The 14,530-nt window shown below is 55.9% G+C and overlaps 1 protein-coding gene across 2 annotated transcripts in view; it reads right to left on the minus strand.

Annotated features, from left to right (window-relative positions):
• Positions 1-13,143, minus strand: part of MTCL2 (microtubule crosslinking factor 2) — an 84,721-nt gene extending 71,578 nt beyond the window's left edge. Inside the window, exon 1 of one of the 2 annotated variants that reach the window (XM_010591664.3) lies at positions 12,283-13,143. In XM_010591664.3, coding sequence (XP_010589966.2) covers positions 12,283-12,957 — 675 coding nt within the window. In that variant the 5' untranslated portion in view covers positions 12,958-13,143. The remainder of the gene's footprint in view (positions 1-12,282) is intronic. The other variant, XM_064276051.1, reaches the window with a different exon arrangement.
• Positions 13,144-14,530: the final 1,387 nt, after the last annotated feature.

Below are 14,530 nucleotides of genomic sequence, written 5' to 3' on the forward strand. Positions count from 1 at the left end.
CATCTTCCTCTCTCTCCGCTCTTCCCCTCGTTCAGGACACTCCAGCCACTTGAGTCTTCCCTCAGCTCCCAGAAGACATCATGCCTGTCCTGTCCCTTTGCCTTTGCATGTGTGTTCCCTCTGCCTGGATTTTCCTGCCCTCCATCTCAACACGGCTGCTCCTACTCCTGCTCAGAGTGTCCTCAGAGAAGACCTCCAGACCCCTCTACGACTATTACTGTCCATCTCAGCCCTTTCTTGCTTTCATGGTACGTATCCCAGGCTGTCTTAGTTTCCTAGGGCTGCCACACAAAGTACCATAAACTGGGTGGCTTATGAGAACAGAAATTCATTGCTTCACAGTTACAAAGTCTAGGAGTTCAAAGTCAAAGTATTGACCATGTTGATTCCTTCTGAGGGCTCTGAAGGAGAATCTCTTCCATGCCTCTCTCCTAGCTTCTAGTGACCCCCGGCAATCCTTGGCATTCCACGCTGTACCTCCATCTTCGCATGGCTGTCTTCCCTCTGTGACTAAGTCTCTCCTCCTCTTTTATAGGACACTATTACTCATTTGGAGCCCCGGTGGTACAGTGGTTAAGAGCTATAGCTGCAAACCAAAAGGTAGGCAGTTTGAATCCGCCAGCCGCTCCTTGGAAACCACATGGGCGGCTCTACTCTATCCTATAGGGTCGCTATGAGTCAGCATCGATTCAATGACAGTGGGTTCAGTTCATTCACTCATACTGGATTAAGACCTTCTCTACCCCATTAAGACCTCATATTATTTTAACTGACAACATCTTCAAAGACCTATTTCCAAAAAAGGTCTTGTTTACAAGTATCAAGGGTTAGAACTTCAATATCCTTTTGAGGGGACACAATTCAATTTATAACCCAGGCTTATTCAAGATACTAATTATTTTACTTGTTTATCTGATTACTTGTGTAATGTTGAGCTCTGCCTCTTGAATACAAGCTCGGGAGGGCAGCACCTAGCACAGCGCCTAGCACACAAAGGAACAGCCCAATAAACAGCTGCTGAATGAATAAGTGGGTGCTAACAGGGGAGGATCATGATCCCTACTCCCTCCCCTTACAGAAAATCACTTCGATCTGTACCGTTCATGTCTGGATCTCATTCTCTGATTCTGTGAAGCGGATGCTCACAGAGACTGTGGATCCCAGTAGTGGGCCTCAAGTCCCAGCCCACCAAATCCCAGCTGATGGGCAGACAGACCCAAGAACAACAGAGCTGAGCCGAGGGACCCAGAACCTTCACTCTGCAGGACAGCAACCACTCCCCGGGGGAGCAGGAGCCTCTGCCTGGCCCATCTTCTCCCCCACTCCCCTGGTCACCACAGTCCCTCCCTTGGGCCAAGGCCCAGGCTGCCCTCCCATCTGCCACCCTGGCTCAGGACCATTTGTCCCTCGCCCTGGCTCTGGCCACTCATTCCAGCCCCAGAAGGGCTGACCTGCAGGTGGGCCAATAGTGACCACAGGGGTGACAGGCCAGCCCCACCCGAGCGGCCAGGGCAGCCATCTGCTGTCCCTTCTGTCCATCTCCCAGGGGGTCTGTCAAGGTTCCAGATGAGATCATGGCACCTGGGTCCCCAGGAAGGGCAGGAGGCTTTACAAAGTCCCACTTCCCTCCCAGCTCAAATGCAAAGACTCTGAGCACAGCAGCAGGGGGAAGAGAACCCAAAGACTCTGCCTCTTCCCAGAGAGGGACACTGAGGCCTAGAGAGGGCCTGGGGGCCAGCACACAGTCTCCAGAGGGTCCAGAGTCAAACAGGGAGGGTCCCTGGGCTCTTGCCACTCAGCCCAGAACTCAATCCAATTTAGTCTCCTTGGCTGGAAGCTGAGCTCCGATTTTGGGAGAGCCAAGGTCAAAGCCCACAGAAAGAGAAAGCCAGGATGCTGAGCCAGGCATCACCATGCCACAGCAATGTCAGCTGGTACGGAGGCTGCCTGGTCCCAGTGACCAGAGTCTTGCTTCTCTGGTTGAGGATAACGAGGAAGACAAGGGCTCTGAACTTGCCTCGCCAGCACCAACAAAATATCAACAGCCAAGTTCCTCCCCGAGGCTCCCCGTGCCAGGCACATGCCCAGCAGTTTGCGTCATCTCACTGTATCCCCGAACAACCTCCAACTGATGATGAGGAATCTGAGGTCGGAGAGGTCAAGTATGTTGCCCAAGGTCACATGCTAAATGGCACAGCCAGGATTCGAGCCAGTTTGAGCTATTACAAGCTATACTAGATGGTCTCTATAACGGGACACTAACAACAATAATAACAGCTAACATTTATAAGGGCTTTCCATGTGCCAGGGAGTCCCTGGATGGTGCAATGATTAACACGCTCAGCTGCTAACTGAAAGGCTGGAGGTTTGAGTCCACCCAGAGGTGCCTTGGAAGAAAGGCCTGGTGATCTACTTCCAAAAAACCAGCCATTGAAAACCCTATGGAGCACAGTTCCACTCTGACACACATGGGGTTGCCATGAGCCAGAATCAACTCAACATCAATTGGTTTACCATGTGTCAGACACCAGGCTAAGAAAACAAACCCATCGCTGTCGAGTGGATTCTCATTCACAGCAAACCTATAGGACAGAGCAGAACTGCCTGAAGGCTGTAATCCTTACAAAAGCAGACTGCCACATCTTTCTCCTGTGGATCGGCTGGTGGGTTTAAACCGCTGACTTTTCAGTTAGCGGCTGAGCATTGAACCACTGCTCCACCAGAGCTCCAGACATCAGACTGAGTACTGAATACCCAGTATCTGATGCTGAATGACAATCCTCTCACGGCAGGTGCTAGTCTTATTCCCATTTGACAGACTAGGAGACTGAAGCTCAGGAAGATGAAGGCCCCATAGCCAGTCAGAAGTGAGCCGCTGACACTCCCTCTGGCAGGGAACTAAGTGCGTGTGTGTGCGCGTGCGCGCACGCGCACGTGTGTCCATCTGTCTGTCCATGTTGGGGTGATGAGGAGATGCCTTGAGACCACTGGTTTGTCACTGACCTATTCAAGGTTCCAGGTCAAGGCCTCACTGACAGAGCAGAGACATCCGCAGCCCCTGCTGCCTCTTGGGGGGTGTTCACAGCAGGGGCGCCTGACAGTGTCTGTCCGGTCCTTTCTGTGTGAACAGGAAGGAAGGCAGCTTTGGGATGTGGATAAGTTTAAAAACATCCCCCAAAGGGTCACTGGGCTGCAGCCAAAGCTCCAGACGGGGAGAGAACAGGGCTCTGAAATCTTTACAGAGGGGAAAAGTGAGGCTCAGAGAGATCCAGGGAGTGGCTCAGGGTCCCAGAACACCCCAGCATTTCACACCTCTGAGCCTTTCCTCGTCTCATCCACCCCTCCTGGCATCCTAGAAAGAACCACAGGATCCCAGTCTTTCTGCCTCTTGCCACATACAGGCTGTGTGACCTTGGGCAAGCCCCTTAACCTCTGAGCCTCAGTTTATGCCTGTGTAAAAAGAAGGGGCTAAGTCCTGCTCTGGTGAGGGCAGGGCTGACCTGAGATGGATGAAGGTGAGGGCTGTGAAGCGCTGTTCAGATTCACCAGTTCTCCAACAGTGTGCTGAGCACCTGCTCTGTGCCCAGCACTGTTCCAGGCACTGAGGACATAGCAGCAAAGGAGACGGTCAAGGCCCCTTGCCCTCTTGCAGAACATGAAGGGGACCGGACATGAAAGTTGTAATTACCCAATTAACAATCTAATTACCATCGAGGTAGGTAAATGCCCCACAGGAGCCTACAAGAAGCTCCTAGGTGTCTAAAACAGGAGTCTGACCTGGAGCAGCCAAGGAGGAGCTGCTGGGGTTCAATGCACTGAAGGTGGAGGGTTACCAGAAGCAGGGGGAGGGAACAGCAAGTGTAAAAGTCCTGAGGTGGCAAGAGCATAGAGCATGTAAAAAAGCAAGGGGCTGAGGAGGGGCGTGCCAAGAGTGCCTGGGAGCTTGGGTGGAGCAGGGGTGAGGCGAGGCCAAGAGAGGCAGGACCACACAAGCTGCTGTTCAGCCACTCACCTTGGGAAGAGCCAAGGAAACAGGAGGGGTGGGAATTGATCATGGCCCAGAAGGTCCAAAGGGGGCCTGGGGCAAACACAGGGTAAAGAGTTTTTTGTCTGGCCCAGCCTAGCTGTTGTTGTGTGCCGTCAAGTAGATTCCCACTCATATTGACCCTATAGGATAGAGCAGAACTGCCCCATGTGGTTTCCTAGGCCAAAATCTTTCCAGGAACAGATCGCCAGGTCTTTTCTCCCAAGGAGCCGGTGGGTGGGTTTGAACTGCTAACCTTTGGATTAGCAGCTGAGCTCTTAACCACTGAGCCACCAGGGTTCCTTCCAGCCTAGGTAGGGAACCCCAAACTTTTTTTCCACTGGACACTGAGTTTCTCTTTGTGGCCTGGGCAATGGAAGATTATTTACTTTGGTTTTAGAAAAAAAGATCCCAAAGTTGGTTCTCCATCAGCAAAAGAATATCATCAGGTTACTGAGTCTCAGGACACTGGTCTTGGCCATTTCGGGAAGACTGACATGTGGGGGAGGGGTGGGTGGGTGGGTGTGCAGAAAAGTGTGTTTGGGATGTGTGGGTAGGCGAGGAAAGAACAGTGTTTGGGTTGTGTGGGTGGGTGGGTGCGAGGTAAGAGAGTTTAGGGATACCAAGAATTTAATTCAGATCTATGCGCACTTCCCAGACCCCCATCCTGTGCCAACACCCTCGGAGGCGCACCCAGAGCCAGGCACAACCCCTGCCAGCAAGGGACCAGGGCTCACAGGAAGACAGACCTGAGCCTGGTATAATGACTGAGGGGGGCTGACATCTGTTGAGTCTTTCCTATGGGCCAGGCCCCAGCTTCTCTGCTGACGTATTTAATCTCTTTTTTAATCCTCACAGCAACCCCATGGGGCAAGCACTACCAGGATCCTCATTTTACAGTTGAGGAAACAGAGGCTCATAAAGGAAAAGGTGGAGTCAGAATTCAAGCCCAGATCTGCTTGGCTCCAGACCTTGGTGCTCTGAACTGAAGAAGAGCTGGCCTGATGCTCCCACCTTCCCTGACTCCTGCCACACCTCAGGGAGGCCAGCGTTCCCCCGCTAAGAATGCAGATGCAATGCTGGCCCGTGGCCTGCAGGGACACCCCGTGGCCTGCAGGGACACCCCAATCTCCTGCCTTCCTCCCATCCCAGCTCCAAGTTTCTTCCAGCATCAAAGAGCAGTAAATATGACCTCAGATGAGATCCTGCATGTGGGACATGGGCGGAGTGACCTTAGAAATAACCTTGGCTGCTGATCAGGCCCCAGCCTCCAACTGAGCTGAGCCCCCTCCCTGGGGGATGCCCCCACCCCAGATTGAATGAACACTGTGCCCAGAAAAGTGCTGGGAGTATCACAAACCTAAAATCTAATCTTCCCAAGTGCCCTGCAAAAAAAGGGATTAACACTCCCATTTACAGGCGGAAAACTGAGGCTTGATGAGGGTACTTGCCCACGGTCATGTACAGGGAGAAGGTGACAAAGGGAGCTTTGGACCCAGAGCTGACCCCAAAGGTGGAGTTTGTTCATGAGACCATATAATCTTCCCTCCCTGGGCCCCCGCGGCAGGCCAGGCTTTGTGTCCAGTGCTGCAGACTCCTGCAAAGGGAGGAGCTCCTAGCCTTGCTCTAAATCAGTATGACCTCCTCCCAGCAGGATGTTCACGGTGCCTTGGCTTGGCATTCAATGCCCTTCCAATGTAGGCCCGACCCCTCTTCCCCGCCTTCCTCCCCTCACTACCCCCAGCCACCACACCTTCCAGCTCTTCTGTTTCAAGCCTACAGTTTGCCTCCAGGTTCTGATCACTGCCTTTCATTTGATCACACAAAGAATATTTATTGAGCCCCTACTGCGTGCCAGGCATAGTTCTAGGAGCTAGGCACAGAGGCAGACGATCGGGCTAACTCTCCAGCTGTAACGCCCCTGCTCCTGGTGCCCACACCTCCTCCAGCCTCCTCTCCTTGCCTCCTTCATCATTTCCCAGCCAGAACCAGGCACCCTTTAGGGATGGGAGTGGCATGGCCTCCCTCAGCCTCCAGCAAAGGGGGAGGAGGAGGAAAGCAGAGAAGAGGGCAAGCAGGAAATTCCTTGGAGATTAGAAAGGAGTTGCCCAGGCCAGTGTTTCTCCTGTGGGCAGGCCTGACAATTGCTCCATTTCACTCAGCCCTGGGCCCAGGCCAAAGTGCTGGACATCAGGACCCTGGGGCCCTGCTCTGCAGCTTCTCCAGACTTGGTAACTTGCCAGCCCCCCATCCATCCATCCCCCAGCCCAGCCCCTAGGGCCCCTAGATTCAAGAGGCTACAAAATCAAGCCTTAGCTACACTCATCACTGTTTCCAGCAGCCTTCTGGAAGGAAGGCAGGGAGAGAAGATGAGAACACGGGGAGTTTGTACACATTAGCTCCAAGGAGACACGAACCAGGATTTCCTGTGTTTCTTGTGTGGGTGAAATGTCACAGTGTGTGCGTCTGTGTGTATGTCTGTGTACCCTGCTTTGTGGGTCTCTGACTCCTGTTGGCAGATGCTACATGCTGACATTTGCGTGGTCTGTATTTGTGTCTTGCTTATGCGTATGTCACTGCCTCCTGCATAGGAGAGGGTAGAAGAGTGGCTGGGGAAAGGGAGCTCCTTAACATTGTCTGAGTATATAAGCTGTGCTGCCTCAGTCACATTATTAGCCTCAGTTCCTCATCTGTCAAATGGGTCTGATATGAGAACCCTCTACACAGGATTGCTGTGAGGAGACAAGGGCTTACTTAACCTGGAGCCTGGCACATTGGAAGCACAATCATTGATAGTATTCACATGCAAGAACCAGAGAAGTCCAGGGATCAGTAGTCTGGGGGTCCGCCACCGAGCTCTAACATCCTAGCACCCTGAGCTTCAGCCTAACCATTATCTAACTTTCAAGGTTTGACCCAAGTCCCCATCACTTCCTCCAGGACCTCTAACATCCATGTGTGTGTTTTTGTGGGTGTCTGCAAGCCTTGGGTAGGTGTCCAAGAGTCTCTGCTCTCTCTTTGGGGAACAGGCAGTGGGGTATCTGGGTGATGAGCTGTGTCTGTGCCCACCTGGCAAGGGTGCATCTATGGATGTTCGTGGGATGCCAGCTCGCATGTATAATAACTCTGCATGGGTCTGTGTGTGTACGTGCATATGTATGCATATATCCGATACATCTGGGGGCGTCTCTAGGCTGTGTGTCTGTCTTTGGGTGTGTCTGGGGATGTAGCATGTGTGTGTGAGTGTCTCTGAGCGTGGGGGTCTCCTAGGTAGCATGAGTCCCTGTTCTGTCTGTCGGTAACAGGAGGCTGTGTCACTGCATGGGTTCGTGTACTTCTCGGGGCACGTATTCTCTCTAACACGTCCAGAGGTGTGCCTCTGGCAAGTACACAACGTAAGCATGTCAGTAGATGTATTGTGAGACCTGTGTGAGAGTAGGTCTAAGAGCTGTGAATACGTGTATATGTGTTTATGTGTGTGCAAGAGAGAATGTGCCCAGGGATACACACCCAGCCCTCTGGGAGGAATGCTGGACCCCTGGGAGCTCTGTGGTTCCCCACTGGCAGCAGCTGCCCCCTCAATCCCCTACACCCCACCCACCCCCCCGCCCCGCCCCCAGGATAGGGGGACTGCTGAAGATTCCTAAAGGGCCAGGTCTTATAGCAGCCCCTAGCCACCTCTCAGCTACCACAGGGAAGGCTGGGACTCAGGGCAGGGGCCAGTCAGGAGCTTTACTGACCACAATGATTGGCCATCTGCCTCCCAACCCTAGTGACATCAGGCAGACCTGGGAGCCCTCCTCTCACAGCTCCTGGGAGCTGAGAGCTCTAACTTGGTGGTCACTGTGTCCAGACATCTAGTACACAGCCTGGTACCCAGGAGATGCCCAGAAAATATGTGTTGAATGAATGAATGAATGAGTGAGTGAGTAGACAAATGCCTATGAGGAACGGGGAAGAGCAGGGCAATGACTGGACAGGTACTAACATTTACTGTGCACATGATCTAAGTCATCACACTGAAAAGGGTCCCCACAGCCCTGGGCAGGCATGCTTACTTTACACGAGAAGAAACGGAGGATCAGAAAGGCTGAGTAACTCACCTGGTGGCAGCCAGCTGGTAACTGGCACAGCCAGGTGAGAGGCGGCCCGAGGCTGCCTCCTGCATAGGAGAGGGTAGAAGAGTGGCTGGGGAAAGGGAGCTCCTTAACATTGTCTGAGTATATAAGCTGTGCTGCCTCAGTCACATTATTAGCCTCAGTTCCTCATCTGTCAAATGGGTCTGATATGAGAACCCTCTACACAGGATTGCTGTGAGGAGACAAGGGCTTACTTAACCTGGAGCCTGGCACATTGGAAGCACAATCATTGATAGTATTCACATGCAAGAACCAGAGAAGTCCAGGGATCAGTAGTCTGGGGGTCCGCCACCGAGCTCTAACATCCTAGCACCCTGAGCTTCAGCCTAACCATTATCTAACTTTCAAGGTTTGACCCAAGTCCCCATCACTTCCTCCAGGACCTCAGATTCCCAGTCACACTCTGCCTACTGTACTGGTGCAATACTTCCACACACACATCCCCCAAGCTCCCTCTCACAGGCTCCAGGCCCCCAGCATGCTGTATTTACACCACTTGCTCCCAAGAAGGCCCAGCCCATAGCTTGGCACACAACAGGGTTCCTCTCACCAACCTGGGTCCCAATCTAGAAACCCCATCAGCAACCAAAACCTCATGGCTGAGTTCACACTGTAGAAAGAACACAGGCCCTGGAGTTAGACCTACCGGGGCTGGAATCCCCTCTGTGTGACCCGGACCCTCCCTTCACCCAACCTGGATTTGGTGGTTCCCCTGGGCCCTTCTGGAGCTGACACGCAGGGTGGCTGCACTTGAAACACTCACGTCTAGAGCCTCCAAAGAGGTAGGGAGGCCTGGCTTCACCAGCCCTCATAGCAGAGAACATGATCACGCCTTCCCATCCTCCCTGGAGCACGCTGATTAACATTCTAAGGCTGGGGGGTCCACCCTCCTGGCTTCTCACAGCTCCTCCAAAAATGAAGACAAAGCCATTGTTACTATTCATTGGCTAAGAATAATTCCCTATGAGATGCAGGATTTTACTGCTTACAAAGCGTTTTCTTGTCCATCTGTACCTCCCTGATTCCTGAAAACAATCCTAAGAGGTTATCTGGGCAGGTTCCATCATCTACATTGTACAGATGAGAAAATACAGCTCAGAGAGCCCAAGTGACTTGCCAAGGCCACACAACAAGTGGCAGAGTCAGGCCTCAAAGGCAGGTCTTTGAGCTCCAACTCTCAGATTCTTCCATCCTCACCTGGTGAGCTCACATCGTTTGTGGGTGACTGTTAATGGTGATGAGGAGCTGGACAATGAGGGCTTTGAGGGTCAACCACAGTCGATGTGTCTACTCTGCAGTTAAAGTTGCATCTTAGAATCTGGGAACCTCAGAAGTTAATAATAACCTTCAGACTTCCTTGGCTGGAAGGGACTCTGGGGTCAGGCAGTCCAACTCTAGCCACCACATAAATCTCCCCCAAAACCTTTCTCGAGTCATCACACCCACCACCATTTTGCACAGTTTACAAGCTGCTTTCCACAAACCCTATATCTGTATCCAAACATGTGAGGTCATCCAGTCTCTTTTTGAATAACTCAAGTGACAGGGAGCTCACTACCTTCTCTGTAGCAGCTCCTCCTACCTTCTCATTGGGAAAGTTGCAACGCTCTTTGCACTTGCCCCATGTGGGCCCCAGAGCTGGCCTCTGCAACAGGAGATCCACCAACATCACCCACTGAGGGTACCCCCTGGCAGTTTTAAGTGCCCCCACCAGCTGGGAGGTGAGCCTGAGCAGGGCCACCCACGGGACTGCCCAGCAACACGGGGCCTTCAGCGGACACGCTGGGGATTTGGAGTCCTTCTCCTGGTGATTCAGTTTCAGCATCTTGGAAGCCAAGTAGCCCAGAGGGACAGGAAACATGTCATGAGTTCAACATACTCTTACTCCAAACCCTGGCTGCCTGGAGACCCAATCTGGGGACCTGGGGCAAGCCCCTTCCCTGCTCTGGCCACAGTTTACACATGTGTGGAATGGAAAAAAACACCTCCTGTAACAGCCCCTACGTATTTTCATCCCGCCTCTGTGAGGCTGGCAGCCAAGGCAGATGACCTCCAGAGAAGTTAAGGAACCAACCCAAGTGTACACAGTGAGAATTCGCACGACCTGGCCCTGCACACCTATCTCTCAGCCCATCTCCTTCCCCCTCCAGACTCAGCACTGTTCCTCGAACTCAACAAGCTCTTTCCAGCCTCTCTTGGCCTGGAATGTTCTTACTGCAGCTCCTGGCTCAGCAAGCTCCATCTCAGCCTTCCGCTCTCAGCCTCCCTGAGCACCCCAGCCCCCACCTTCACGCGCTCAGCATTCAGCATCCTTCTCTGCCCTTATCAGGACCTGTAATGTGTGACTAGTGTCTAACCCCAGTCTCTGCCATGAGACCCAAAGCTCCATGAAAACAGACACTTCACCCTTGTCACGCTTGGATCCCCAGGTCTGGGCTAGTGCCTGGTACACAGTAGGTGCTAAACAAATACTTGTGAATAAATGAATGAAGGGCCAGAAGAGCGAGCCCAGCCTGCTTCAAGTGGGAAGAGGGATCTACTCGGCCTCACAGTATCCACAAGAGAACATGCTAGGTGCACACGGAAATGTGTCCCCTCGTTTGAGGGGAGCTGTAACCACAACCACCTTCATTACAGTGGTCCCACCTTCAGTGGGACCTTTGGGAAGACTCACTCTTCCACTTAACAGATAGGGAAACTGAGGCCTGCCCTGGGGAAAAAGACTAGAGGCTGAAGAAGTGGATAATCCTGATTCAGACCCTGCCTTTCTATTCTATGAGCATTTACTGAATACATGCTGGAAAGCAGATCCTAGAAAGGAAAGGGGAGGGAGACACAGTTGAGCAACACTCTAATAAGGGAAAATCCCATTTGGCTAGAAGAATCACAACGCAAAGCAAAGTGAGTGCCAACGGACAGGCATAAACAAGCAGAGTGCTGTTAATTCGGTAGTTCTTGACCAGGGATACTCTGGGTGTGTGTCAGGCCAACAACTGACAAGAGGGGGCAACGATTCTGCCGCTTCCACAACTATGCCCAGCCAGTGGTGCCAGACCCCATGAAGCTTCCAGTCTCCCAGGCCAAGGTGGAGACCCATGAAGGCTGGGCTGTACCTAAAGTTGCCATGATGCCAGGCAGTGGGCAGACGAAGCCTGGCCTGCACCCACTAAATGCTCATGTCCACTGAAAGGGTGAGGCAAAGCTTGCCTTCCCAGGGAATCTCTCAGATTCCCCCGTGCTGAGGGAATGCCCCCTTTCAGTCAGCAGCTTCCCTTCTCCCTGGGCACATGGGAAGGATACACACCAGCCATCAACGGCCGCTGTGTACGTGGCCTGTCTCAGAGAGGGCAGAAGACAATAAGTGTGACTCCCCTTCCTGCACCCCTCACTCCACAGGGTCACCCTAGGATTTAGGAAGCTGCCTTGGAACCGGTTCTCCCACGACATCATCCTCTCAGGCTGTGGAACCGTTAGACTGGGCGGAAGTCGGACTGGAGCCAAGGGGATGTTCCCAGATGTCATGCTTTCAAACTGGACCCGCCCTAAAAGGCAGGCGGGGACAGGCCTGCACCCAGGGAAAGCCCTGGGTAACGACTCAGGATGGTGTTCTGGTTTCTCTTTGGCAGCGAATGGCTGGCGGCTGCTCCCACAGGGCGGCCACTGGAGCCCAGCCCTGGGCTACAGCTTTCCCTGGCAGTGGTGCATATCAAGCCTGTCCCCAAAAGGAGAGTCACCAAAGGCCTGGCTTCTAGGCCTGGGTGTTCTGAGCAGTTGAGTGCAGGTCCAGCCCCCCACTGACTAACCCCCCCCCCAGCAATGTATCTAAGCATCCTCTAAAGCAGCTTTCTCAAGCCCCCTCCCCCCTAAAGTAAATGCCAGAAACATTCAGGGCCCTGTGGCCAATTTCCTCATCCAGGTTCCTCCTCAGGAGAGGGCTCCCCAAATAAAGTGGGGGCACAGAGCCCCAGATCGACCTCAGGGTGGTCCCCAGAGGGTCTGGGTGGGTCCTTCTTTCCAGGCCGCTGGGTGGGAAAGTGGGCCAGCTGGTGCCTCAGGCCTGCGGGGCTGTGACAGCCGACGCCTCCCGCAGCCCCCCACGCCCCCCATCAGCGCCTCTACCTTGAGATAGTCATTCTCGGAGCGCAGCTCCTCCAGCTCGCGCACGAAGCCGCTCGGCCCGCAGTCCAGCATCTCCTCGGTGAGGTCGGAGAAAGCGAGAGAGGCACTGAGTGGCAGGCGGCTGCTGCCCACCGACGACGCTGCCACCGACGGCTCGTCCGGGGAGGCCGGCGGCCGCGGAGGCTGCTGCGCGGGCGGCGCGGGCTGGGGTGGCTGCCCCGCGCGGGCCCCCGCCGGGCCCCCGGCCGCCGACTCGGCGTCGCTGCTCAGCGCCAGCTCCAGGCCCAGCAGGCGTGCCTCCTCTGAAGCGCAGTCCGACACCTCCGAGCTGCTGTCTGTGAGGCTAGGCGGTGGCGGCGGCGGCCGGGGCCCGGGCCCAGGCCGCGGACGGCCCTTGGCGCGGACCCCTGCACGGACCCCGGCCACTCGTGGTCCCGCGCCCCGCGCCCCAGGCGCCGCCGCGCGCCCCTTCTTGTCGGGCCGCGATGAGGACGCGGCGCTGCAGGCGGCGGCGGCGCCCGGGCCTGGGCCGCGGCGGCCCTTGGCCAGCGACCAGCCGGCCACGTCCTTGGGCCGGGCTGGTGACGGCGCGCGGTGGCTCTTCTTCCTCTCCGGAGTGGGCGCCGGTGGGGGCCCGCAGCTCCGAGCCGGGGGCTCGGCCCCCGGCGTCTCCATCACGGCCTCCCTCCGCCTCAGCGAGCGGCACGCATGGCCCGGGCCCGCCTGGACTCCGCGCCCCTGAGGAGGGTCCCGGCGCTGCTCCGGCCGCTCGGTCAGCGGCTCCGCTTGGCCCGCCTCAGCCCGGGGGCTGCGCTCCGGCCCGGACCCACGCCGCACGGTCTCTCGGCTGCTCTGCGCTCGAAGAGAGCGGCCCGACCGCCTCCAGGCGCCCCGGCTTCGGCTACGGCTCCGCCCGGTGCCCGCCCCCTCGACCTCGCCGCGCCCCCGGAGCGCGCCCGGGCCCCGACTGCCTCCGCGTTGATCGCTCCCTTGGGCTCGGAGTCCGGCTGCGGCCCGGGCCCCGGCTCCGCCCGGCGCGGCCCGCCCCCCACGCAGCCCCGCCAGCTCCCCGCCTCGCCGCCTCGGCTCGGGGGCGCGCGGCTCCGCGAACAAAAGGCGGACGCGGCGGGAGCGGCAGGGAGGGACGCAGGCTGGGAGCCAGGGAGGGATACGCGAGGCAACAGCGACCCCCTCGGGGGTCAGGCAGGCCCGGGCAGCCGCTGCCCCGGCTCCCTCCTCCTCCGCTCGGCCGCCGCCCCCTTCACTGATGGCCTTAGGAACGCCCCGGGCTGAGGCGCCCCTGCGACCCGGGTCCGGACAACGGTCGCGTGAGCGGCGCGAGAGAGGATTCCCCAACAGAGGCCAGGCGGACCTCAGAACGCTGGAGCCTCGCTCCATTCAGACACCAGGCACCTCGCCCCTACGCCGAGCGTGCGCGGGTGTACGAACTCCGCCCCCTTTAACCTTGCCAAGCAAAGCCAATTATCCCATTGTACAGATGCGTACACTGAAGCCCAGGGAGAACAAACCATTAGCCCAAGGTTGATAGCAGAGCTGAGATGGAACCCACGCCTCACACCTCCAGGTGTGTTCGGGCTCTTCTACCTCGGCTTCCCTCCCACAGGCCTAGGGGACCGTGGAGCCCTGAGTGCATCCCCGGCTGTGCACACCTTGACCAGCTGTGAACCCAGGTATGCTTCTCCCTGTTTCGCCTCCCCGGATTTCAGGCTCTGCACAGCTAAAATGGAGGCGACCCGTCACAGGGTGTCAGACCAGCAGTGGAGTCCCCGGTGGGGGCTGGCACGGGCTGGGAACGGTTGCCCGGACCCCCACTCGCTTCCTCAAGCGCAGCACCAGCAGAGTGCTCTGGTGGGCAATGTTTCTTTCTCTTCAAGGCTCCTGGACGTGTTGTTTCCTTTCCCCATATGTCTGTCACCGTCTCCGCTCCCCACCTCACCCCCACCAGCCACCAGAGGGCAGATACAGATTAAGTCCAGCTGGGCACAACTCTCCTCTGGCTGCCTGTGAGTGGGCGCTCATTCTCAGGATGGCACCCCCTTGTCACCCACCCCTCTCAGGATGGCACCTCATTATCACCCCTTGGGGGAGGGCTGCATTTACACCTGTGAAGTTTCTTCTTCCTCCTCCTATTTCTTCCAGCCCCTCTTTGTCCTACTCCTCTTTTTTCCTACTTCCCTTCCTTTTTCTTTTCCTCTGTCTCCACCTTTTCCTCCTCTTCTCCCGTTTC

The sequence above is a fragment of the Loxodonta africana genome, chromosome 24 (genome assembly GCF_030014295.1).
Source record: "Loxodonta africana isolate mLoxAfr1 chromosome 24, mLoxAfr1.hap2, whole genome shotgun sequence".
NCBI lineage: Eukaryota > Metazoa > Chordata > Mammalia > Proboscidea > Elephantidae > Loxodonta > Loxodonta africana.